The sequence below is a fragment of the Paramormyrops kingsleyae genome, chromosome 18 (genome assembly GCF_048594095.1).
Source record: "Paramormyrops kingsleyae isolate MSU_618 chromosome 18, PKINGS_0.4, whole genome shotgun sequence".
Lineage (NCBI taxonomy): Eukaryota > Metazoa > Chordata > Actinopteri > Osteoglossiformes > Mormyridae > Paramormyrops > Paramormyrops kingsleyae.
Window position 1 is genome coordinate 25812344 of NC_132814.1, and position 26094 is coordinate 25838437.

The window sequence follows — 26094 nt, forward strand, 5'->3', positions numbered from 1 at the left end:
GAGATTTGTTCATATTGTATATGTTATTAGTTTTAGTTATGGTAAATATGCAATATAAACCACTTGCATACTCACATTCATGCAATATCAATATATGCCCAATATATATATTTTTTTTTCCATTTTTAATTCAGCCAGTCATAGTTAATCTCATTGCTTGGCACTAAAACCTGAGAAACACGCCCCTTTTCATCCTCTTTTTTTGTGTCTGTGTGTTAGCTTTGCAGTGATGACTTGATGTATTTGGTCCCCGGCTTAGCCAGTGAACTGAAAGGAAAAGTCTAGAATTCTTTGCAGTAGTAGTCGCTAGGGGCTTCTTTTGTCTGCTTTTTCATCCATATATTTATATTGCAGCCTTGGAGACACTCGTCGAGCCCCCTCATTAACAATCATACATTCATACCCCCAGACCCTCCTACTTGACCTCAGCAGTCTTTGTTTGAAAAACTGGCAGCTGGGTTAAAGTCTGCTCTCGTCTGATGTCTCAAATGACTGGAGACAAATAATCTAACCAATATACAAATATAGTGGAGTGTATACATTTATATGATGCATATATATAAATATATAACAAATATATATTTTATATAATGTATGTATATATTTGTAATGTCCCCCACAATGTAATAAAAACCTTTTTTGACATTGTGGGGACCATTTTTAGGGCTGGGTAGGGGTTAAGGTCGTCATGTTGGGATTAGAGTTTTCCCCATAGAAATGAATGTAGAGCCCCGCAAAAATATAATTACAAGCCTATGTATGTTTGTGTATAATTCTAAACCCATAGAAAATGGTCGTTATTCATTTCACTTCTTCTTTTCACTTTCACAAATATTCAATTACATATGCACGTTTAAATACAAAACGAGTATTTACGTTTGGCCCCAAAGACATACTCGCTCATCGGATATTCATATGTATGCTATATTCATATAAATTATCATTGTCTTCTATTACCTGTACACGGATTGCTTGCCAGATACTTAATTGTAAGTCACTGCTCCCGTTAGAGTCGCGCTTAGGAGTGTTTCCCGATGGGAATCATCCGTCTCCCTCCCCCCTACTGTGTGGAATCTGGTCACTTCCCAACGGGCGGGGCTCATAACGCCGCTTATTCCTGAATGGGACTGGGAAGAGCAGCGCTCGCGGACTGCAGTTAGAGCTCCTCTGTATGGAAATAAAGTTATAAATATTAACTGATTGAAATGGATTGTTTTGGGACTAAGCACTGCTTGTTTTTATTTGTACTTATTAACAATGTTTTGCTTACTCTGCAGACTAAAGAAGGTAAGTACCTTAAAAGTGTTTCACGAGCTGAACTTTACCGCATGGGGTGGAAGTAATACCACGAATATTCGTATATATAGGTTTCACTTTGCATAAAAACCAAATTTTAATAATCAGCAATTATTAGACGTATGTGATAACTTAAGCGTTATATTTTCATTTCATTACTCTGTATTTCTATGCACTTTCAAAAAACTTCTGCACTTATTTGTTATATATTATTTATTAACTCGACTTCTCAACTATTCTTTCTCAAGATGTTATATATAACTACTTGGAAAAGATACATCGATCCCGAACTGTAATTATACAATATACGCTGCAAGTTAGGCAAGTGCATTACTTTGTGTATCCCAGCTAATGCATTTGCCGTAACACGTTAGCACCCCAGGATAGGGGAAATACTAATATTAAGTATAGGGCTTTATTGCAGTTTTAGCTAATGTTAAAGAGTACATTGAATAGCCTGGCGCTGCTTTCTGCCACCGTCTGCTGAGTATTTCAGAATCAGACTGCTGACGACTGATAAACTCTTGTTTTTACTGCTGAAATGTGACATACTTCAATAAGCTCTGCTTTCCGACCTTCGTTAACGCGCACTCACCTGCGTGTCCCCAATAGACGCACGTTTCTGTTATTATGGTGTAATATTCATAACATATTTGCTATATGTATCTACGACTTGTCCGCACTGATATGCGTATGAGTTTGCTCACTTTGGATTTAACCGGACTGCCTCGCAGATCAGTTTCTTAAATCGCATTTTTACTTGCTTTATGGGGCTACATTGATAAATGTAATATGACTGTGAATATTTGAATAATTACGCTCATGAAATGCGATTGTTGGTTTTTAGCAACAATATCATTACGATAAAAATATAATAAAAATTTAAACAATGTTCATTAATAGCGTATATTTGTATCTTTAGCCATATTTTGCTTTGAACGTAATTATTGTCTGAAACTGAAATAAGTTAAAACAATCCACATTTTACTTAAATATGTGTAGGCTTGTCTGATTTGTAAACCATTGGTTCACATACCTGCCAAAAGGTCATCTTGGTATCTTTAACTATATTATAATTCTGACTAATTATTTTAATAGGCACTTTTTGACAGGACTTTCTACATTCACTGTAAACAGGATGAGCTGCCTTGTTTATAGCACTGTTCGTCAGACCAGCATCTTAAACATTATGCTTGTCGCTAGAACTTTCCAGCTGTAAAGTTAAAGGTATTCAGGATCATTAGCAAATGCTTCCCCCCCCCTAACAGAGGTACTGCTGGACATGAAGTCGGCTGGCGGAGAACTGGGATGGCTGCAGTGGCCCAGTGAGCAGGGGGTGAGTTCTGCTGCCATTCATCTGCAGACTCTGATTGGATCTGACTTGGTTACTTGGTCTGTAACTCGTCACATGTCAGAACAGCATCTCGTTTGATGTTGTTGTATTTAGTCACCCAACTCTTTTGTTTTCTGAACATTTTATTCATTAATCATTGCACGTGGTTCTTTTACATGTTTAGAAAACCTGCGGTCTTGCAGCAAATTCCACTCCAGGGAATTTCACTCCTTCAGTTCCTTGCTCAACTGAACTCGTTATCTGGATAGAAGCTAAGCTCACGTAGCATTACAGGTGCAAATTAGTCGTGTGTCTAAAAAGGCAGTCGCCTAGTGAGGCTGTGTATAGCTCTGTGGCTTAGAGTTCTGTGATCTTGTCAGGATGGTTGTGGGTTCACTCTCTATGCTGACTAAGGTCCATACAATCTGTCGGATGCTGACTGACCCTGTGCCCTTATCACAGACTAGTTTTCAGTTACATATATGTGTATTTTACTCGGTACACAGACAGTGAGATGGGATATGGAAAAACCACCCAGTTTTGCTATGGGCCCATTCCAAATGCTGCAGTTTGGATGTGGACTTTTGCAATTCTACTTATAACTACTTTTCTGACTTATTTTTCTGTTGCGGGCTCAAAATCTCGACTCACAACTGAGCCAGCAGGTTTTTCATTGACTAATCCCCTTAAGAGTAAAATCTTTGGATCACATGACCAAAATAGAATGGAATAAAGGGTTCTGTAAGTGTCATCCTATTGGATGTGCTTTGGAGGGGAACATTGTGTGTTTCAAATGCAGTTTAAACACCATGCTTATGTAAACCGAAATGTGATAAGCATTATCCTTCTGCGTCTTCTTCACTATATACAAGAACAAAGGAGGGTGCAGCCACTTAAATTCATAGGACAGGCACTGTCAAAACTTCTGAAGAAGATCAGTACTTACTTTTCCTTGGAACTGTTAAGTTAGTGTTCAGTTGGACGGAAACAGAAGGATCTGACTGTGTCTTTGTACTGGCAAATAGGAGCTTTGTCATACCTTTTTATTAATCTTTCGTGTATCATTGTATCCTTCTTATGACGCTTCGGCAGGGATTCTCCACTCTTATTTGTGGCAAAATGATTATGATTTACTTACAAAAACGCTTTGGTTACTAATGGATTTAAATATAAAAAACCATTTCGATTAACTCTCTGTTTTTATAAAACTAGAAAGCTTTTTCTGTCAACAGTTCCTTCTGCCTAATTGCATATAGCCCTGATTTTACTGTTAATACATTTTTAATAACCTTATAAAACATGTAGGAATGCAGGATGTGGAATGATTGTAAAATCTTTTCTGTTTTAGTTGAGTAATTTGTTTTCCAATTGTCATGTGATACTATGGTCCTGGGTAGAAAACTAGTTCTATTACTGAAGTAACTGTATCTGTTCTATTGACAGTGGGAGGTCCTACAGACTGTGGTAAATGGTTCCATGTTCTACACGTATTCCGTGTGTAATGTGGTGGAGGGTGAGCAGGACAACTGGCTGAGAACGACCTTCGTCCAGCGCCGGCCGGCTGCCACGCGGGTCTTTGTGGAGCTGCGCTTCGTGGTGCGTGACTGTAACTCCTTCGACGGAGCCTCACTCACCTGCAAGGAGACGTTCAACATGTATGCGGCCGAGGCAGATGCTGATGTGGGGACGAGCTTCCGCAAGGGCCAGTTCAGGAAGGTGGCCACAGTGGCGCCTGATGAGATCTCCGTCCGCGGGGAGCTGAAAGTCAACACTGAGACCAAGGTGGTGGAGTCACTGTCACGCAAGGGCTTCTACCTGGCTTTCCAGGACCTCGGCAGCTGTGTGGCACTCCTCTCTGTGCGAATCTACTACAAGATCTGCCCCGCCACCGTGTTGGGTCTGGCCTCCTTCCCGGACACGGTGGCGGGGGCTGAGGGAGGGGCCCTGAGGGAAGTGACGGGAACCTGCGTTGCCAATGCCATCAGCCAGGAGCCCCCCCGCATTTACTGCACTCTGAATGGAGAGTGGGTGGTCCAGGTGGGCCAGTGTCGATGCAAGCCTGGGTACGAGGCTGCTAACGGCTCCTGCCAAGGTAAGACCTGTCACCCCTTCCATGCTCTCCATTTGTCTCCTTTCCTCATATAGGCACTAATGATAAGTGGAAAACAGGCTCATTTCCAAGCACTGCTGGTTTTTCTTGAAACTTATCAGACCCTGCTTTTGTGGGCTCATTCTTCATTCCACTGGTCCAAATCTCTCGGGGATTTTTTTTCTTCTAATTTTGCCTGATGCTGGAGGTTATATTAATAGTAAATGGATGTGGCTGAAAGCGCTGACAGACATTAGTGATGTGGGTAACAGTATGACTGTTTCAGGCATACTCTCACACTTGGCAAGGAGGTGAAGGGGTTTTCCATAGAGATGTGCATATATGTACATCTGCAGAGCATGCACACGCACACGCATGTTAATCTGTGCACACGTTAACATGTATATTGAAATGCATACAAGTGTATGAGAGTTTGTGTGTACATATCAATCCACACTCCGAGACATGAGGCCTCTTTAATGATCCGTCTCTTCAGTGTGTCTTTCTGCAAAGCACCTTCCTCTCCGTACATTTTCTAACTGAGGAAGTTAAAAAGCAGAGGTGTGGAGAATAAGGGATCAGGACCTGCGAGTTAGATCAGAACGGAAGGTAGAGCAGCAGACATAGGTCTGTACTGTAACCCAGTACATTCAGAACGGATCCATACAGGAACCTTTCTCATTACTGCTACTGTAGGTGGAAGAATCTGCTGTCAGGGTGTGGCTTGGGCAATGGGAGGCCCGTACCACGTACCCATGGGGGGGGGACAGGAATGATGCAGTTAAATAAACACTCAGAAGGAAATATTCTGCGGGTGACTCAATGTTGATTCAGTTTCCGTATTACAGCCTTCCTATCAGTCAAATAACACCTGACAGTTTGGCAGACACATTAGCCCTGCATTGCACTCACAGAGGCACTGGATGGCATACTTGTCGGTGCCAAGAAATACACCCTAATTCCAGGATAAAGGCCATCCCTTTGAACTGTATGTTGACTCCCGCAGACTATAATTTAAGTGTCAGATAGGGTGATATTCAAAAATCACCGTAGGCTTTTTTTGAAATCGTGCTAGCGATGATATTGTTCTTATTTATAATGTTCATTCTGCTAAAATCCCAAATTCCAAAAATAACTAAAAATCTACATTCTGTAATTTGGTCCTATATGCCGTCAGCTGATTTGCTGAAGATGTTGACAGCTTCCCCAATATAATTATTTAAGAAGTGTAATGAAATGGCCAAGTGTAGACTTGAAACGTATATTTGAAGTACATCTCTGGAAAAAATTAAGAGTTAACTTAAGCAAAGTTTTTAGTTTCACTCATTTCTCAGTGCCTGTGTAAAATATACTCTTTTTTTTTGCGAACTCCAGCCTGGTTCTTCCCTGCTTCTCATTAATGAAGGGCTTCTTCCTGGCTTTATGGGGCTTCAGTCCTGCTTCTAGGAGCCTGATATAAACTGTCCTAGCAGTGAACTTCACATCTGCACTTAATATTTCCCATTCTTTTTGAAGGTCATTTTATTTTGTCCTTCAATTCAAGGGGCAATGTCAGATAAATTGCATTAGAAAGTCACTTCTGTCCTTTATTTGGCTGGTTTCTGGTCTTTCCCAGTGTCTCCTGCTTCACCTTGTTCTTGTGTCCTGTAGTCTTAGGAATTTTGAGCCTGAAAGCAACTTAATGTTCACTGTAGCCTTCTGCCAGCATAACCAGGATTAAACCAGGATTTAAAAATGCAGATTCTTAAAAAGTATGGAGTGGTCACTTAATCTTTTCCAGCGCTGTATGTATATGTTTTATAATGAGTACTCAAGTGCCTACAGTTATAAGTATCGTAACTCCCAAGCCCATGTATAAGAGATGTGGGATACATTGAGCATTAGCTGGCATGACAGTTTAATCCAGCCCAGTGGTCATGGTCTTAGCCCTCTTTCATCTTCTTCTGTAAATAAAGGAACCAGAAACAGTAAACAGAGCAATGGCCATTTGCTTATTTTGGTGTTAGCGATCAAGACAGCTCTCTTGATTCACAGTTTGACTCACAATCTGTTATGTGTGCTGTGAATCTGTCGCTTTTTGGTTCCTCATAAATGATAAACTAGGCTGTCGTTCCTGTATCTGAAGCCAATTGTTGCATAATAAAATTTTAGTTCTGTCTGGTTCGCCATATTGTTTCGAATGTGAAAAGGTGTTATGATTGGCCTCTTTACTAGTGGATGTCTTGAATATCCTAAGCTGGAACATCCAAAAAATTATTTTGGCTCTGTACCAGTGAAATTGAATTGCGTTGGTAAATAAACATGTTTCCTTAATGAATAGCCGCTTTTGAAAATAAATAATGATTGTGACCCATGTGGAAGAGCAAATCAAATGGAGTTGACAACTCAGTGAGACAGAAGACATAACTGATGACTGACAGACCAGTCTGTGTTTCTGAAGTCGAGCTGATGGGAATGGGCTCCGTGTTTCTTAAGTGGTGCTGATGGGAGTGGGGTATGTGTGTCTGAGAAGCTGATGGGAGTGGGTTCCGTGTGTCTGAGGTGGTGCTGATGGGAGTGGGTTCCGTGTGTCTGAGGTGGTGCTGATGGGAGTGGGTTCCGTGTGTCTGAGGTGGTGCTGATATGAGTGGGCTCTGTGTGTCTGAGGTGGTGCTGATGGGAGTGGGTTCCGTGTTGGAGGGCAGGAAAAGGTGATTCATGTTACCCTTATGTGCATTGTTGAATTTGTTTAGTGGTGTGTATGGGTGCAGTATCATGTCGGAATATGGGAACATTGTGGTGGAACAATGTTTGCACCATAGGCTGCAGTTGGTCCTGTGAAATAACCCGATAGTCCTTGATTGTTATACAGCACTGCACTTAATTTATCTGACCTAATGAGTCCCACCAATCAGCTGTATATACCCACTAACACTGCGCATGGCTGTCATCCTTTCTCAGTAACTGTCTTGCTCAGGTTCCTTCAATCTCTTTAACTTTCAGCCGATGTTGTTTTTTGGTGCAGTTTGTTTGGCAGAGGCGCCGTCATGAATTCAGAGGCGTTATTTTTCAATTTTTGTAACTGATGCGCCGGTAATGCTGGCACTGACCAAATGACTTTCTGAAACTGTTGATCACTTCGTATTTCTCTGAAAGCTCACATATCAAAGTGTCAGATCTCTTCAGTAGTTCTCACACACTGCTAATTGGCCTTCTGCCCACAGTGACTCACCTTTTCAGCCTGGCTGTTTTTCTAATTGCCATGTACTTACTTCAAAGTTAACGCTCTTTCTCATGTGGTCCTCCCATTACTGTCTTTCCTCCCCCAGTATACTCTATGTATAGATGTATAAGGAACTATCAGATTTCCTATGCCTGAGGAAATCTACGATGAGGGGTGCTGGCCATGTCTAGAGTGAGAGCTAAGTGAGAGTATTCTTGTACATGCCGTGTACCACCTGTTCCTTGTCCCCTGTGTGTGTTGTAGAAATGTTCTCTTTAATTTTTGCATGAAAAATTGGGCCAGGGAGCTATGAGCTTATAGCCTCAGTGAATGTTCTTGAGCCTACTTGCATAACAATATTCATATTTCTGTTGCAACGCTCTTGCCAAACTGTTTTGTTATTTTGTTTGTTTGTCCGTATATCAGATATGTTGAGGGACGATTATTCCTGGATTTGGTTTGCAATATCTGAAGCAAAAATTCTAGGATAATGATGTAATTATAGCACATGATTGGTTAATCAAAAGTGCAAGTCTGCATTGAGTAGTTCCTTTTAGTTTTGCACTTCTCATAAGATTTAATAACTAATTTAATTTTGATTTCTCTTTTTCCCCACTGAAAGAGTTCCGTGTTTCTGTTCTGTGCCCTGTGATTTTGTACATGCTGCTGTTGTATTTGGCCTCTATGTAATGCTGTCTCCTTCAGTTTGGCTCCGTGTTCCTCCTCCCAGAATAACCCTCGGGGTTCACTAGACAGAGACGTACCTTCCATCCATTCATCATTCAACATTTCCGTAGTTGATGTCACTCCATTTGTGTACTTACTCATGGGCTCATAAAAGTTTCTGACTTTTTCTTGGCCTGTTTGTTGACATACATTCATTGTCACTTAAACCTGTTGGTATACTTGGGGTATGCAAAAGTGACAATCAGACATTCAAGTTAATGCCCTAAATCTACTGGGCAGGTTATGACAGTAGATGAATGTGTTATCTGCTGTTGTATCAACTGCAAGTGTGGTCTGACTTTGGGAACCATACAAGCACGGGCTTGAGCTGAGAATTTCTATATAAAAAGATATGGTGGGAATGAATTATTTTGATTTACGTTCTTTGAAGGGAGTGACGGCATTCTTGTGTTTGTTTCCTGATTCACCTCACAGGAAACCACACAGAGTGCAAGGTGTGCTGACTCACATTAACAGCAGGTTGGAGGTCAGATTCCTCATCATTATGATCCTGCAACAGGAAAGCGATTCCACTCAGTTTGAAACTAGTCCAGGCTAAGCCAATTCTCAGTCTCTGGTCTGGTGGGGATTACAGGGATTTTTGTGCATGTTAACGACCAGATGCAGAACGGAAGCCCAAAGTAAAGGTGTGTTTCTCTAACAGCTGTTTTTCTGCTCTGATAATCCTCTTGACTAAAGTTCTCCACACAGCCACACACCAACCCCCTCAAACAGCAATTTCCTTTCCTGTCGCAGTTGTGGTCTTTATTTCCGCTCAGCCAAAAAATGTGACTTTTCATTGTTTGCCTAGACTGGCACTAGACCAATAAACAGGACACTATCCCTCAAGCATTAAGTGGCAGCATTGTGCTTAGAAAACTAGACTAGGGATTCAGATCTGAAGAGGCATTCTGTTGTTGAGTACCCTTGAGTTAGGTATCCATACAAGTGAAGGAGCTGCTGATGTCGATATCCATCTCTCTTGCTGAGTATTTGCATATTAGCCTGTTGAGGTTAACTTCCTCCACCCACAAAGCAGGCCATCAGGGTCTGCAATCCCCCCACCCCTTCGATCTCTGCTTCTCTGTCTTGCTCCAGCGTTCTGTTTATTTTTCTTGGCCACTCAGTCCTGTGCCGTCCAAGTGGGGAAGCCCTTAAGTAAATAATTCGCTCTTTCTGGCCTCTTGTTACACGGAACACCCTTCTTCAGCCACAAAAACTTGGTGTGGATTCCTCTGTCTCTTTATTTAGCTCTCATCTATTCATCTTTTCAATCATCTATTCATTCATTCATTCATTTGTCCGCCCTATTCTCTTCCCAGCAACAAGCATCTCTTCTTTTGCAAGGATAGCAGCACAGGAGCCCCTCCCCCATCCCCCCTCCCCCCTCCGCCCCCGCAGTTTTACTTGCATGGTAAACAAACAAATTTTGGTCTTTCCTCTCCCCAGCCAACTGCTCGGTGCTGAATTATAAGGCACTTGGTAAGTGGCCCTTGGCTGGGAAAGACAAAGGACAAGTAAAGCAGTCAATCTAATGCATTTTCACACACATTTCATGTCTTTATAATTATTGTTATTTTCTTTGTCTTCCTCACTTTGTCTTTGACCTGACCTGTGGATGCTAAATGCAATCGCAGCTACTCCTGTGATTTGTGTCCATTCGCAGTTTTTGTAACGTTAATAATGGCATTGTTTTGCGTATGCCATACGACCAATGAAATGTCACTAGTACTGCAGTGTTATTTGTCTTTTCTGATTTAAAAATGGAACAGAGTTGGCTTATTTTGCTGTTTGTTATTAATATGTAGACATTTGAGATTTCTGGCTTGTATCAGGTTGCGTTTGTGTGGCCTGTATGTCATTAGGCGTGTCATTGCGTGGAGTAGCTACTTCATGTCATGGTTCAAATGAAAACTATTCAAAATTTAACTTGTCAAGAAATCCATAATAGTAATGAAAAAAAAAAATCAAGATCTGTGCAACTTCCAAACATGCCAATTGTCACGACACCATGCCTGAGACTACAGGGTCAGCGTGTGCCGGCTGCTCATGCGGCATTATACGTGTAAACAATGCATACTGAACATGTTTGGTGGTTTGACATTAGAGCGTAACGGTTAGTGGCTTTTGCAGAGCGATCGTCGTATGACGGCATTGGTGGGCAGCGGCTGTGCTGGTGTGACTGTGCCACGCGCCCTGAGTTTAGGTGTTTCGGGAACGGCGACGTTTGCCCATACCCATGGGTATAGCTGGGTACGCCTGTGCCCAGCTGATGTAAAGGCGTGACGTGCCTCAGCTTCACTATGTGCCACAAGTGCTGCCGCCTGGATTGAATAAGGCGCTGTCCTGCCTGCTGTTCCTGGAGAATGCTGGTGACACGGAGGGGGCAGGCAAGTGGAGACTTAACCGGGGGGGGGGGGGGTGCAGGGACTGAACCGGGCTACCGATGGGCAGCTGTTCACTTTCCCAGTGAATGGGGGAATTATTTTTCTCACCCTGTTTTTTCTCTCTGGATACTTTCTCCTCCTCTCATTCCTTCCTTGCCTGTCGCATCAGACTTAATGAGGTGGACCAGCGGGTGGGAGATGAGGGAGGGTTCTAGCATGCAAGAGCCGGGAGAGGTTAGGGTCCAGGGAAAATGAGGTAGCAGGACAGGGAGTTAATCTCGAAACTGAACATTTCAGACAGAATTCCTCCTGTGCCATTCGGACAGACATCTCCATGCTGCTGACCGGAGACTCACTTTTACAGTTTAACTTTCACTTCGCATCAAGCTTGATTCATATAGTAACTTTGAAGGTACTTAGTGTCCTTTGTGGTTTCGTTACCGTTGATGGAAATTCTTTAAAGGGATCAGGAAAAGGTTAGAAGATAATAGCAGATTAAAGTGTTATTATAAAACAGGTCGGACTTTTCCTTTAAGATGTGTGAGTACATGGGTGCACATTGCCTTTTTTTCACAACATACTAGAATAATAGAGAACTTGGGCTGTTATTGGCTAGAAGTTTTGATTACAAGGGAGTCTGATGAAGGGAATCAGCAGGACAAAGTGAGCAGCTGTTTATGAGGTGAGTGGTAGGTTTCCAGTTATGCAGAAGAAGGGAACAACAGATGACAGGAAAGGGATACTGGGAGACTGGGAAGATGAGAACCAGTGAGACGGAGGCCTTCGGGGGGGGCGGCTTGTGCTTCTCTTTTATTTGCTTCACCTGCCAAATATCATCATTTGGCAGCATTGTGATAGTCTTCTTTTCATGTGGGCTTGTATATGTGTCGCCTCCTCTTGCTCCTGCTCGACTTACTGCCTGCAGTTCGCTGAGAGCTATTTGGGTAGCTGATCGTATCATTGTCAGGACGGGTTTTAAACACGGGACATGGGAAAATAGCCTACAGTATGCAGATAAAACAGATGGAGCTAAAGAAGAAGGTGTTGCTGACGTTTGTGACGCCCATATAGTGTTTCTCATCCACGTGACCCGTTTTCTGTCCACTCTTTGTTCCCTGTGATGTAATTCTGGCGGCCCTCCTCTTCAGGAATGCTGGGTAACTGGTCTGCTTTGCAGAAAACAGCAGGATTGTTCTGCAGCACATTTCGCTTGTGCGTGGTTTTGAAGTTCTGACCATAGATAATACCATAATAACCCTTTGCATACAGTCTATGGTAAAAAAAAAAAAATGGCCACAGCCACAAATGAGTGTGTATATGTGTCCTGTTTACAGGAATAGCATGGTTAATGTGTAATTTATTTGAAGGCTTAGGCATTATGCACAAAGGAATGAAGCAGGGCATATAGATGTGTGGAGGAGTACAGGCACGCGACTTCTCTGCGAGGTTCCTCACGAGTTGCATCATTGTGTTTCCCACTTTAGCCTGCCAGGCTGGCTACTTTCGGGCCTCTCTGACCATGGAGAAGTGCGATCTTTGTCCGGAGAACACCCAGCGCTCACCGGCAGGCTCGCAGACCTGCCCCTGCCGTGAGGGCTTCTACCGGGCCCCCGAGGACCCCACCTCCGATGGCTGCTCCGGTACATACCACACACTTCAGATGTTACGTCATCTTGAATATGTTGAGTTCATGATGATGGTTTTGCTGTCCATTGTCTACATTGTACTATGTTGGAGTAAAAGCACTAGAAACATTTTGGTGGTGACTGATGGTGTAAAGCAGTGTTTCTGAAGCCGGTCTTCCGGGACCCTCAGCCGTCCACGTTTTTGCTCCCTCATGACTCCGTGCTGGGTATGCACCAGTACACACCAGTATGCACCAGTACACCTGGTACACCAGAGTCTGTCAAACTGGGACCCCCAGACAGTCCACATTTTTGATCTCTCCCAGCTCCCGGTGGGGCCCAAAAATGTGGGCCGTCTGGGGGCCCCTGAGGGCAGTTTGAGAAGCCCTGCTGTAAAGGAGAGACAGACTGAGTAGAAGGTCCTCATTTCAATACTGCTCAGACTAATAGTGCAATAATGAGACAGGGGAAGTTAAGATGAGAGCAAAATGTGGGGAGGCTGGGGGAGGGAGGAGCTCGGCCAGCTGGATCTGTTTCACTCTCCTCCTTTTCACTCTTGTCCCTGTCACTCTCCTCCTTTTCACTCTTGTCCCTGTCACTCTCTTCCTTTTCACTCTCATCCCTGTCACTCTCCTCCTTTTCACTCTCATCCCTGTCACTCTCATCCTTTTCACTCTCGTCCCTGTCACTCTCCTCCTTTTCACTCTCGTCCCTGTCACTCTCGTCCTTTTCACTCTCGTCCCTGTCACTCTCCTCCTTTTCACTCTCGTCCCTGTCACTCTCTTCCTTTTCACTCTCGTTCCTGTCACTCTCCTCCTTTTCACTCTCCCCCTCATCCTCTTCTGCAGGCCTGCCATCTGGCCCTCGAAAGCTGCTTGCCACAGTGAGGGCGGGAAAGCTGAGGCTGTCCTGGCTAGCTCCGGCAGACACGGGTGGCCGTGACGACGTGGAGTACAGCGTGACGTGTCAGCAGTGCGAGGCGGCCGTCTGCCAGCCCTGTGGGGAGGAACTTCGCTTTGAGCCCCGCCCGGCCCCCCTCCGGGAGCCCCATGTGACAGTGAGCGGCCTCGAAGCCCAGCTTAACTACACCTTCACGGTGGAGGCGCGCACCGGTGTGTCCCGCTACAGCAGCCAGCGAGCCACCAGCTCCATCACCACAGCTCTGCACCTCACAGGTTAGAGTCACTCATCTTAACCATTTCTTTTAGTAGATATATTGCAGCAAAATCCTCATCCTGCCATGTAGCCATAATGCATTAATGAGTGTCTGATCCCCAGAGACTCCAGCAGTCACCCTTATCCGCCTGGAAAAGCGGAGCAGCAGCAGCCTCAGTCTGTCCTGGGCTCTCTCTCAGAGGTCAGGAAGAGCCCCTCGCTATGAGCTGATGTATCGCAAAAAGGTGAGCATGCTCACAGGAAGGTGAATCTCAACTGTGAGCGCAGGTGGTTTGATTAGGTTCTGATTACTTTGTTCATCTTTCTGCAGGATGACGGCACTGCATCTGATATCACCACCTACACGGTACTGGTTCTGGAAAAGAACTTGGTTCAGATCAGCGACCTGGTACCTGGAACTGTCTATGTGTTCCGAGTCACGGTTCTGAATCCAGATGGCACTCCCAGTGGTAATAGTGTGGAACACGAATTTGAAACGACGTCTCTAGGTCAGTGTATGAGGCTGTGCTTACTAATGCGATGTTGTGCAGTGTTACTGCTTCTCACTGCGACTTTCTGACTCGGTGCTGTCTGACTTTCCTGTTGCTGTATAATAGCGGAGCCTCAGGTCTCCAGTAACACGCCAGTGGTCCTAGGAGCCATCCTTGGGGGAGGGGCCATGCTCCTTGTGGTCGGGGGTATCCTGCTACTGCACAAACGGTGAGTATATCCCCCCTGCCTCCCTGTTCACATGCCTGCTTTCTTTCATGCTTTCAGTTTTTCATCTTCCCATGTCAAAATCCTGATGAAATCAGCAGTATCTCCTCTCCCCCGTATTGGATTTCTCTTCTACCCACAGTCATCTCTTTTATCTGTTTTCTAGCACTTTAGCGAAGGAAAAAATCCTTTTTATTGGTCTCCTTCAGCTGCTGGTGTAACTGAGGGAAAATAAAAGTGACACAGATTATTCCAGGTGTAAAGTGCCCGGCCCTTTAAGTCCTGTCCAGAAGCCAGCTTTATGGAGCTGATGCCTGCCTTTAGTCAAAGAGCGATATCTCTGTCGCTGTGAAATCCCTGTTTCTGTCACCGTTTGACAAATTCAAGCTCCTTTTCATCAAAAAATTGCATAGTCCAGCAAAACAGCTGTCTTATCTATTCTAGCTTATAAAAACAATATAGGGATGTCAGTTATGGTTGGTCTGTATCATTCTGTTGTTTACACTAGCATGTAAAAGTAAATTTTAATATGTGTCATATGGATGTCAGTATATAGGTATGGATTATAGTGTATGATTATGTTCAGATAAGTGAATGTAAAAAGCTTGTAATGAACTGTGTGAGGGTAACAGCTTGTTACAACAGTGAAATACAGCCATGTGAATAACAATAGCAATGTCATTTCTTGCAGGAGGAGGGGAACACATTCCAGGGACGGAGCAGAGGATGCTTACTTTTCTGGCTCAGGTTGGATGATTCTGGAACCCCATCATCTGCTCCTTTCTGCATTACTTAATTCTTTCTGAACTGATTAAAACGAATCTCACCCCAGCAGACCAAATGAAGCCGCTGAAGACCTATGTAGATCCACACACATATGAAGACCCTAATATGGCGGTGCAGAAGTTTGCCACCGAGATCCATCCTAGCCACGTTTCCAAGCAGAAGGTCATTGGAGCAGGTGGGTGAAGTTACAGGGAATCGGGCGGCTTATCACCCACCAGAGGAGCCCTCCTGCAAATGTGGAGAAGTTTGCTGAAGATACTTTTAGTCTCGCTAATGTTTTGCACCCTGGCATACCACATGTCAGGTGGGATCCTCTTCTTCTGCTCTGATGGAAATATTTCGGTGTTTAATAAAGCTGCAGTCAGGGATATCTCTTAGTCTTATCGGACCGTAGAAAATTCCCATTAAAGGTTGATTGGAGAGGTTATAATGGAAGAAGAATGTTAAAGAGATATGAAGATAATGTGTTATGGAGCAATAAGCGACGTGAGAAAGGCAGGCTTCCTGCTGGCCGCTCGCAGGGAAGGATGCACTAAGCAGAGTCACCTTTGCCCCTCCCATGGCGTTTCCCATGACCCCACGGGGTCTGCCTCTCTGTGACAGCTGATTCCCAGGCCCGCACCGCAAAGGGGGCGTTGAGTGGTGTTGGGTTTCAGGGCCCCCCTCCTCTGTCACACGCTGAAGAAGCACAGGGCTTTGTTCTCTGGCTGCTTTTACTGCTCTTTAATCCCACAATTCTATAAAACCAGATGCTGCACCTAAACCCTGTGTAGCTACACGACTTCAAAAGACAATAGCATTTCACCAGATTACAGGCAGCTAAATCGCTCCACTGCACATTTGCCAGAAAACGATTAGAGTGTGTACTACTTCGTCTTAAATATTTATGATTATAGTATATACTTTTTAAACATTTGAATCAGTTTTAGACTGATTTCAGTTTTATAATTCGGATCTGTGAGTCATTTCTGCTATTCCACATGATCTGATTCGGGGCATCTGGTTCGCAGTTTGATGGGCCATTCGTAATCAGAAAGCATGATTCCTTATGTCGGGGCTAATTAACCGTAATGCCTGTAATGTTTGTGCCTGCTGAATGCGGCTGCCGTGCAGGCGAGTTTGGGGAGGTGTACCGCGGCATGCTGAAGATGCCTGGACGCAAGGAGACAGCGGTGGCCATCAAGACTTTGAAGCCGGGCTACACGGAGAAGCAGAGGCGGGACTTCCTTAGCGAGGCCAGCATCATGGGCCAGTTTTCACACCAGAATATCATCCGTTTAGAGGGTGTGGTCACTAAGTGTAAGTATCCCTGAGCTCCTCTCCTCCTCAGATGCCATCTATGTTTGGTGTGCTTGCTTCTCAAATGGTGCCAATATACTGTCCATGCAGAGTCCGTCTCTGTTTTTTTATGACTGTCTTCATGCATTTTGTAGTTAAAATTGTTATGATCTGTGTTTGATTTGTCCACTCCTGTCCTGCAACTCTCTATGAGTCACTGACATCCCAATGTTTGTGTTTGTGACTGAGGGTAAACATACTAAGTAACTTGTTATTGTTTTTCATTCCTTCAGTCAAGCATGCCATGATTGTGACGGAGTACATGGAGAATGGGGCTCTGGACAAGTACCTCAGGGTGAGTTGGTAGCATGTCATGTAATTGTGCTTTTCCATTGCCATACAGGAACCGAGCCATACCTGACCTGTACCGTGAAGAGAGACTAGTTACTAGGTTACTGCTCACTTCAAATCTCTACTGCAAAGGGGTCAGCTCAGTATAGATGTGGCTGGCTTGGAGTGAGACAATTTTGGGAAACCAAAGAGATGCTTTTTTATTGTTCACACGGTGTACATCATAATTAATTATGCACTAATTTCTACTAGCAAGTCGCCATGTTGTGTTAGCATCAAACAGTAACAGAATTAGCATTATCTTGCACTATGAATCCATTCCATTCAGCCTTTCTGTGGTACTTTTTTAAGTAGAAGGTTGGAGAGGAATGCATAAATACATCACGATGTGCAATATCACTAATAATGAAGTCACGCTTTCAGCCATGCTAGTAAGCAGGGCCGCGCCAGCATGGGTATCGCTTGGGTACGGCTCGGTTCCTGGTGGCAGTGGAAAAGTGACTTCAAGAACTGTAGAGTAGTTTAGGGCGCTATGATGAACGAAGAATCACTTCTCCTCTGGCCCTGCAGGACCGTGATGGGGAGCTGACCTCCTACCAGCTGGTAGACATGCTCCGAGGTATTGCTGCTGGCATGAAGTACCTGTCAAACATGAACTATGTCCACCGTGACCTGGCAGCACGCAACATCCTGGTCAACAGTAGCCTGGTGTGCAAAGTGTCTGACTTTGGTCTGTCGCGTATATTGGAGGATGATGCTGAGGGCACCTACACCACAAGTGTAAGTCTGTGGATGGGTTAGGGGAGCATCTTTTCAGGTTTTTAAATTAAGATTAGCAGTACAGTAATGTCTGTTTGCCTATTCCTTGTTCTCCAGGGAGGCAAGATCCCGATTCGCTGGACGGCTCCCGAGGCCATCGCTTATCGGAAGTTTACGTCGGCGAGCGATGTGTGGAGTTTTGGTATCGTCATGTGGGAGGTCATGGCCTATGGGGAGCGGCCGTACTGGGATATGAGCAACCATGAGGTAGAGCATTTTAGGTTGCAGGTTTTGGGGAGGGGAGAAAGTTCTTTACCTTCTTTATGATTCATCCCATTCTTGCTCAGTAAAAGCTGGACACTAGGAGGAGGCTCTTTGTAGTTGGGTTAAGCTCCAGGTAGATCGGGGAGTTCTGGAGAGGAAATAAAACGTTCTGGATTGAGCTTTGGGAATAGAACTTTAGGATATAACATTAGAATAGAACTTTAGGCTCTAGATTTATCTTTGGGAGTTTTGCATTTATAATCAGCTTTTTCAGAAGAGGTAGCAGTGGTGAGCATTTTTCTGTAGAACTGAGAACTTTGGTCATTGATGATTAATGCTGAGTAGCAGGGTTGTAGTAAAATCACAGGAGAGAAGGTCAAACATATCGCCGTGTTCTTTTCCAGGTGATGAAGGCCATCAACGAGGCCTTCCGCCTGCCGGCGCCCATGGACTGCCCCTCGGCCGTGTATCAGCTGATGCTGCAGTGCTGGCTGCAGGAACGTGCGAGGCGACCGCGCTTCGCCGACATCGTGAGCCTGTTGGAGAAGCTGCTGAAGAGTCCCGAGTCCCTCAAAACCATCGCTGACTTTGATCCTCGGTAAGGGAAGGCAGTAGGGTGGCGGCTGGAAGAGGGTGCAGGAGGTCACAGGTCACCTTAGCCTGAAGCTGAAATGAGACTAAATGACATTTTGGTTTATTGTAACTATTGAATGGTTAAATGCCATATGGTTTGTCTGTATAATATGCATAATTTTCAGCTTTTGTTACTGGACTGACAGATATGTTTCCTGCTGTCAGTAATCACACTGCATAAAATGAAACCAATGCTGGGACACTTGGATCCAGTTTCTCCCCTCCAGCCGTCCATATGCTAGACGTTGATTCTTAATGGCTTATTATCTGCTTTTCACACCACTTTTTAAATCATTTTAATTTCATTTACCCTTATATTTTTAACTATATTTTAGTATTAGGTCTTTACCTTTGCACACAGTCTAAGAAGTAGCTGGAAAAAGCATTTCACTACATGTGTGTATAGTATGTTTCTGTATCCAACAATTAAAATTGTTAAAATTATGAATGGTACATTTATAAACCAGTGTTCATGATAAGCCACACAACTTCTGTCTTTTTCTGCGTATATGGGTATATGTGCATGAATGATGGTGCTGTCATTGTCACAATGTAATTTATTCTTTTCCCACAGCGTGTCCATCCGCCTGCCCAGCACCAGTGGGTCCGATGGCTCCCCATTCAGGTCTGTGGTGGAATGGCTAGAGTCCATCAAGATGAGCCAGTACACCGAGAACTTCACCCGTGCTGGTGTTACCACAATGGAGCAGGTGCTGCAGATGAAAATCGAGTGAGTAAAGAGTCACGTCTCTATGTGTCTTTGTGCATTAGAACACTTTTTCTATGAAATAACCAGATAAATGGTTTTGTGTGGTTTGAACAGCAAAAATGAAGGACAAGCTTAAAAGCCAGGCCCCTTTGAGTGAGTAAGGTGGGAGGAGGGAGTGGGGAGGAGTACAAGGGAGGAGTACAAGGGAGGAGTAGAAGGGAGGAAAGGTCTCTTTGTGGTGGCCTGATGCTGCTGTATCCCCTCCTGCTCTCCCTCTCTCTGTCATTTCACCCTCTGTCTCTCTGTCCCGGCACTGGCCTGCAGAACCTGCCCAATAGGGGGGGGTCTCTCTTACCACCGGGGTTAAGCCTGGGGTTGCCTGGAAGGGATGTACAGAAATAGATCGAAATGTAAGACAGAAGAAGGGCTGTGGTGTGTTTGGCAGGGAGAGCTTCGGGTTGGCGCTGGCGAGCCCTGGTGAGGCAGCAGACCCTTGGTGGCCTCTGGCCTTCATAGTGCCGCACACTGGAATCGGACCGGTCACATGACCAAAGAAAAACAGCCAAAGAACCCAGAAATGTCTTTGATGTGTTTGACATATTTTTCATTGCTTCGTTCATCGCGTTCTTTTTCTACAGCCTTCATATGACATTCTGCTCGATACCAAAGAGTTCTTTACAAGCTCAATGTCTGCTCTGCCTATGAGACAGCAGAATTATGCTGGGATGGATTTTTCTTAAGTAATTATGGGGCCTGAATGAAAGGACTGGCTGGTGAACAGCAGCGAGCCCCTGCATGATAGAGCGTGTTGACTTTTTCCGGGAAGCTAATCAGAGTCTGCTGTGTTAGCCCTGATCGCCTTGTTAGCTTTTACACCACAGCACTGTCGAATTCTCCAATCTGAAGGGTGTTGGTTAGTTCTCTATAACTGCACATGTAGTGGCGGCCAAGTGAGCCGCAGCAGTAAATTAATGCACGATTAGGTTAAAGCTTAGGAACTGTGGTCAGTGAATAAATACCTAAATAATTCCTTATGTTATGCACTTGCAGTCCAGTCATACTTTACAGTCCTGTTTCACCTGCTTAAATGAGATGATATGCCAGTCTGGTTTTAATTACCTGTGTAAATACTAAATAAGTTGGATTTTACCCATAATGCAATTGAATGCCAGGAGGTACATAAAGCTAAATTAATAATGATGATAATAATAGTAATAATGATAATTAATGAAACAATGGCTGAATATGTACATTTACTTTTCTTTGCCTCCACACCTTGTCGTGCTTTAACCCTTATATAATTTGCTGTTTGAGGTCTGAATTAGTGAAGGGTTTGTGCAAATTCCTCTCATGACTTTCATCTCCCTGTCCATCTGTAAGGGACATCCGGAACATCGGGGTGCGCTTGCCGGGCCACCTGAAGAGGATTGCTTACAGCATCCTAGGCCTGAAGGACCAGACAAGCACCCTCAGTGTGTTTGCTGTGTGATCTGGGAGCCACCAGCTTGCTAGCGGATATGTGGACCCTCCAAGCCTGGCTTAGCTGCTGCAGCATTTGATTCGTGCTGAACCAGAAGTAGGCTGTGCCAGACTGAAGATGAAGATGATTCATCATTCAGCTTCAGTAGATTTTATTTTCAACTTAAAAGAAATGTAATTTACCCAAAGCAGGGTGAAAAACCGTGAAGATTTCAACTAAAGAATGAACTATTTATAAATAATTATATGCATATCAGACTTTGTATAGAAATATATTTTGTTACTTATATGTTTCATAAACATAATTTTTGTTTTTTTTTTTACTTTTTTACTATGACCTGTTTTTGAAGATTTTAAAATTCAGTTTTTTTTCTAACTTCAGATATGACCTGCAATGGTCAGACACTGAGGCAAGTCCACAGCAGCATTTGAGGATTTCTTGATAACCTTTTCAGTACTTACTATACCGACATCTAGCTTTATTTAAAAGGATAGTCAGGCCTTCTCATAACAGACCCAACATAAGAATTGCTGCTAGTCGTGTGTCCAAGCAGAGCTGGTCAGTTGGAGACAAAGCTATTTGCAGACACTGGGCACCCAGCTGTGGCTGTGAGATATTTATAATTCTCTATATTCCTGCTTTCAGAAGATGGAGGGAACAGGAATGCGGTCAGGGTTATTCCAGAAGCACTTACTATTAAATTAAACTTCTGAAAAGGAATGTTGTTCATAGTTCAGCTGTTGTGCAGAGATTTCAACAAGTGATGTAATGATGTGTAATAATGTGATGCAAATATGGACGAATACAAAATTACATAAAATTGAACAAAAGTGTGAACAAAATTTACATGACTGTATGACCATAAGCTGTATGAGTCTGGACGACCTAGAACAAAATACGAGTCTAGTGCTTCCAGATGTTGTTTTTTTATATTCAATACAGATATTGCAAGGCATGAAAGCACCGGTTCCCAGCTCTCTGCATTTGATAGGAATGCTATTAAACAAAGAATGACCATTTGTTTCAAGTCTGGGTATTTTTGTATGACAGTAAATTCTGTAACACGCCATTTTGTGTCTTTATATCTGGTACCACTTTACAATAAGGCGCCTCTTGCCACTTATTAATGATAGTAACTCTGTAATTAAGAAAAATTTTAACTTGTGTATAATTCTCTATTGATAATTTTCAAAGTATTACAACCTAATTAACAACCCGATTATAAACCATTCATAACCCGTTATAAAGGTAATCTTATTGTAAAGTGGTACTATGTTTTTAATTGATCATTAATGGCCTGACCCTGAAATAGACCTAATGCTGTGGAGTTTTATTTCCATTTCATAACCATTGGCAACTCTAATTTAGAAAAAGTGTGACCCATTTTATTGTTTTACACTTCATAATTTAAAACCCTATTTATTTTGTTTATTTATTGTGACAAAGAAACACTGAATTGGGACATTCTTCGTAAATCCCTTTCCTTTCCAATTAAAATATTTGTACCATTTCTCATCTGAGTCATTGATTCTTATTAGGTTCTGTATTTGTCTTCTCAAATATCACATGTAACTTTTAATCTTTGTAGTCACAGGATGCTTAGAAGGATGGAAAGAGTATCCTGTTAAAATTGGTATTTGGTGACATTTGTTTATGGTATTTTATATTTCCTGTTTCATTATTGTGGGCAGCAGTTTCTATTCCTCATGTAAACATGCACATCTTTGTGTGCTCTATGTAATCCATTATATACACCCATCTATTGTCCAACAATCCACTATAGAGTTACAGAACAGTCATTCATGCATGTTGGACAATAGCATTAGCGCATGATCCAATCATTATTTATCACTCATAATTGTAGTGTCAGAAAGACAGCAAAATACCAACACAATATACTATGTTTATAATCCTTTTACATGTATAAAATTATTGTCACAGAATAGCATAATTACTATATACTGTGTATTATGGCTGTCAATTTAACCAGTTAGCACTGTTACACATTATTATGTCTCTGATTCATTGCTTAAACTAGATACCCCAATGGGAGAATAATATGAGGGAAGATTTGTAATAGAGACATACGCGTATAATATTCCTGGTTGTAAACAACACTCTTCGGTTGTTGCACCCAGAATTAACAGCTAAAATCAAACATCCAGTTAGTGTCCCGCAGCGAAATTGGAGGGAAAAGGCAAATTCTGCTTTGTTACAGCTTGAGGAAATGTGGGACTGTAACAGTGAACTGTTATGTTAAACTTTCCGACAGTTGTTTGAAAATTATCAGCCATTTTTTCATAGTCCATCAAGAGTCTTGGTTAAATAATTTTATTATTAATTCAAGTTTTATTTAAATTGTGACACTTTTATTTTATTGGAGGCCAATGCCTTAAAATGTCAGGCTTCTGTTTTTAGAGCCATTTGCTAAATAGGTTTTAGATTTAGATGTTTTTTGTTCATAAACATTCACTTTCTGTTTTGAGATCAATGTCATAAACTGAGAAAAAAAGTCCGCTGTGGATATAATGGAGTGAAACACCTTTATGCTGTAGCTGCTCTATTTGACCCATGCATCACCAATATATGCATCATTTTTGTCTAAACTGTGAGACTTCTGTTTGGATTATAATTGTTTTGGGTGGAATTGCAACATGTTTATTTCTTTCCTTCAAACACAAGTTGAAATGGAGTTGCTTAGTTCTGTGGCTTTAGTGCATTAGGATGCCCAATGTTATACCTGTACAGAAAAAATGAACATGTTGGCTAATATTATTATTTACAGGTTTCTGAGTGTAAGTGTCCATGTGTGTGCTGCTGATTCAATGTAAGTATATCACCATGGCACATGGCAGTGGTGACTTAATGGTCAAGGAAGTTCTTGTAATAGAAAGATTGCTGGTTTGAATCCCTGACAATGGATTCTGTCAGTAATATAAATGACATTTTCAGAGATGGACATTAAAACATACACAAAGTCAAATAACCACCTCGTTGGGGGGGAAAGATTCTGTGAATTGTCATATAATTGTACTTTGCAATAAATTAATAAGTATACTTTCAGAGCATTCAGGTAAAAACACATTTATTAACTTTCACATTTCCAGTTGATCCATCCAGTTCTTATAGAAATTGTACTGGTTGGTGAGTGTGTGGAGTATGGATTAGATGGGCAGAGCAGGTGACGGGGGTGTCCGGGGAACTCAACGCTGACATCCCGACAGCACCGACACTAGTATGTTATGTAAGTTCACACTTACAAGGAATTTGTCACGTCATGGTGTTTCCAGTGACATGAAGCAACCATAGAACAGAGTATAAAGAAGAGAAGAAACATAAAGCATATCACAATCAACATTTAACTTATATTGTAGATATTTTTAGTTGGAGACTTGGTTCGTATATTAGGTGAGTATTTTATTTGCATATTGGACTAACAAAATTAAAGAAATCTAGTATTGCATACAAATTCTATCATTGTTCAAACAGGGCACATACACATCAACCAGTGTTGAGGCAGTGAGCACAAATTACTTGAGGCAATTTTAGGGCCTTCAGGAGGAGCCAGAATACTGCATAATTTGGTGATGCTATTGTGTAAAACTTTGCAAAACATTCTATCTAGAGTTGTGACACCAGGGACCAACTTTGAAACTAATCGGTGCTCCTTATCTTATGTTCAAGGCTGACAAGGAATAGAAGAACAAAGGTGGGTTTCATCTAAGTTCAAAGTGCACAAATTGGGTTATATATCATAAGCAGCATATCTTGAGCACATCCTGGTACAAATGCAAACAGAAACTCTTCTAATGAAAGCAAACAAACAGGAACTACTCTAATGAGAGCAATTTGTGGCTCAGATACTCCTAGCTTACAGAGCTGGAATTACATCAAACAGAGTCTCTGCACTTCGGCTGTCTTGGTGAACATTCCTCAGTTTCTGTTTTCTTCCACACTTATAAACAACATGAAATAATAAGCTAGTATACATTAATGTGCAGTTCTGGGCCAACAGTAGTAATTATGTGTATTTGTATTAGTAGATGTGTCAGTTGTTCAGGAGGGCCCCTACTTGGAAAAAAAAAACAGTTTTTCTGTCTTAATATCTTGTTTTTTGTGACTGCAATCTCAATCCTGAAGGGACAGGCTGAATGATGTGGAAGATAGGATGGAAGGGGTTGGCAGAGATCTTGCTTGCTCATTGTCCCAGAGCTGTGAAGATCCTGATGGACGGGCAAGATCTTGTGAGGATACCTGATTATGCTCTGGAGTCTAATCCTGCCACAGATCGTCTGTGATAATGTGAAGATGGGAGATGGTGTTGGCAGTATAGAACGGTGCCATCATGGTCTAAGGTTAAAATACATTCTCTGTCCTGCTTCGTTGATGATTCGTTGCTCTACAAAGAGCAAGTTGAGGGAGGCGTAAAAAACAATTTCCCCACGGGGATCAATAAAGTATCAATTATTATTAATTATTATTATTATTATTATTATTATTATTATTATGTAGTCAGTGTAAATCTCTCATTTAAGTTCTTGACAGATTATTGTTCCCAGGAATTTGAAGGACTTGACTGCAATAACCGTTGACCCAGAGATTGTTGGTGGGGGGGTGACTTCTGTGGAAGAAACCTGAAGGCTGAGGAATGTTGATTAAGACAGCTGGGCTGCAATAGCTCTGTGTGGTGTCCCACTGCTGTAACGCATGGCTCAGAAGTGCAGTGTCTTTCATAGCGGTGTCTTTTTCTTAATACGCCCTAGCTTTTGCTGCTGTGACCGTTTAACTTCTTCCTTGCTTTGACTAGTTTTCCTCCCTCTTCTCCCCAGCCTTGGTTGGTGGGACAGGGAGTTTCACCTTGTTTTCATTAGGCCCAAATCCCATACTACTGTACTTTGTCTAAGCAGGCTCAAGTGCATAGATTGTTCCATCTGTAGAAGTCTTAGACAACAGTATCTCTGAATTATGCAGTAATCCGACTCCTCCTGAAGGCCCTTTAACTGCCCTGAGGAACTGTTCATCTGTGCTCACTGCCTCTACAATTGTTGATGTGTGTGTGCAATGTTCGAACAGTCGGGTGAACATGTATGCAAAGCTAGATTACTTTAGTTTTGTAAGTCCGAGTAGAAAATAAAATGTTCTCTTCATATACGAACCAAGTCTCTGGTTGGAAATTTCTACAACACTTTCGGGTGGTCGTCCAGGATCACCAAACTGCTGGCTGGCACCATCATCAGGATTCTGGACGCGTTCGGTCTTTGGAACGAGAGATGAACCTCAGGACAACGTAATCGGAGTCCATGG

At 42.8% G+C, this 26094-nt stretch overlaps 1 protein-coding gene across 2 annotated transcripts; it reads left to right on the forward strand.

The window, feature by feature from the left end:
• Positions 1-1090: 1090 nt before the first annotated feature.
• LOC111853915 (ephrin type-A receptor 2-like) lies at positions 1091-22300 on the forward strand. Of its 2 annotated transcripts, none has more exons than XM_023831344.2 (17): positions 1091-1287; positions 2565-2632; positions 4073-4721; positions 12518-12673; positions 13507-13833; positions 13937-14058; positions 14145-14322; positions 14431-14533; positions 15222-15277; positions 15363-15491; positions 16430-16615; positions 16888-16949; positions 17516-17725; positions 17822-17971; positions 18373-18566; positions 19176-19331; positions 20691-22300. In XM_023831344.2, the coding sequence occupies exons 1-17, from the start codon at positions 1206-1208 to the stop codon at positions 20797-20799; spliced, it is 2937 nt and encodes a 978-aa protein (XP_023687112.1). In that variant the 5' UTR covers positions 1091-1205; the 3' UTR covers positions 20800-22300. The 2 variants fall into 2 exon arrangements, with proteins under 2 accessions (XP_023687112.1, XP_023687113.1); XM_023831345.2 differs by having other exon boundaries at positions 15366-15491.
• The last annotated feature ends 3794 nt before the right edge of the window (positions 22301-26094 follow it).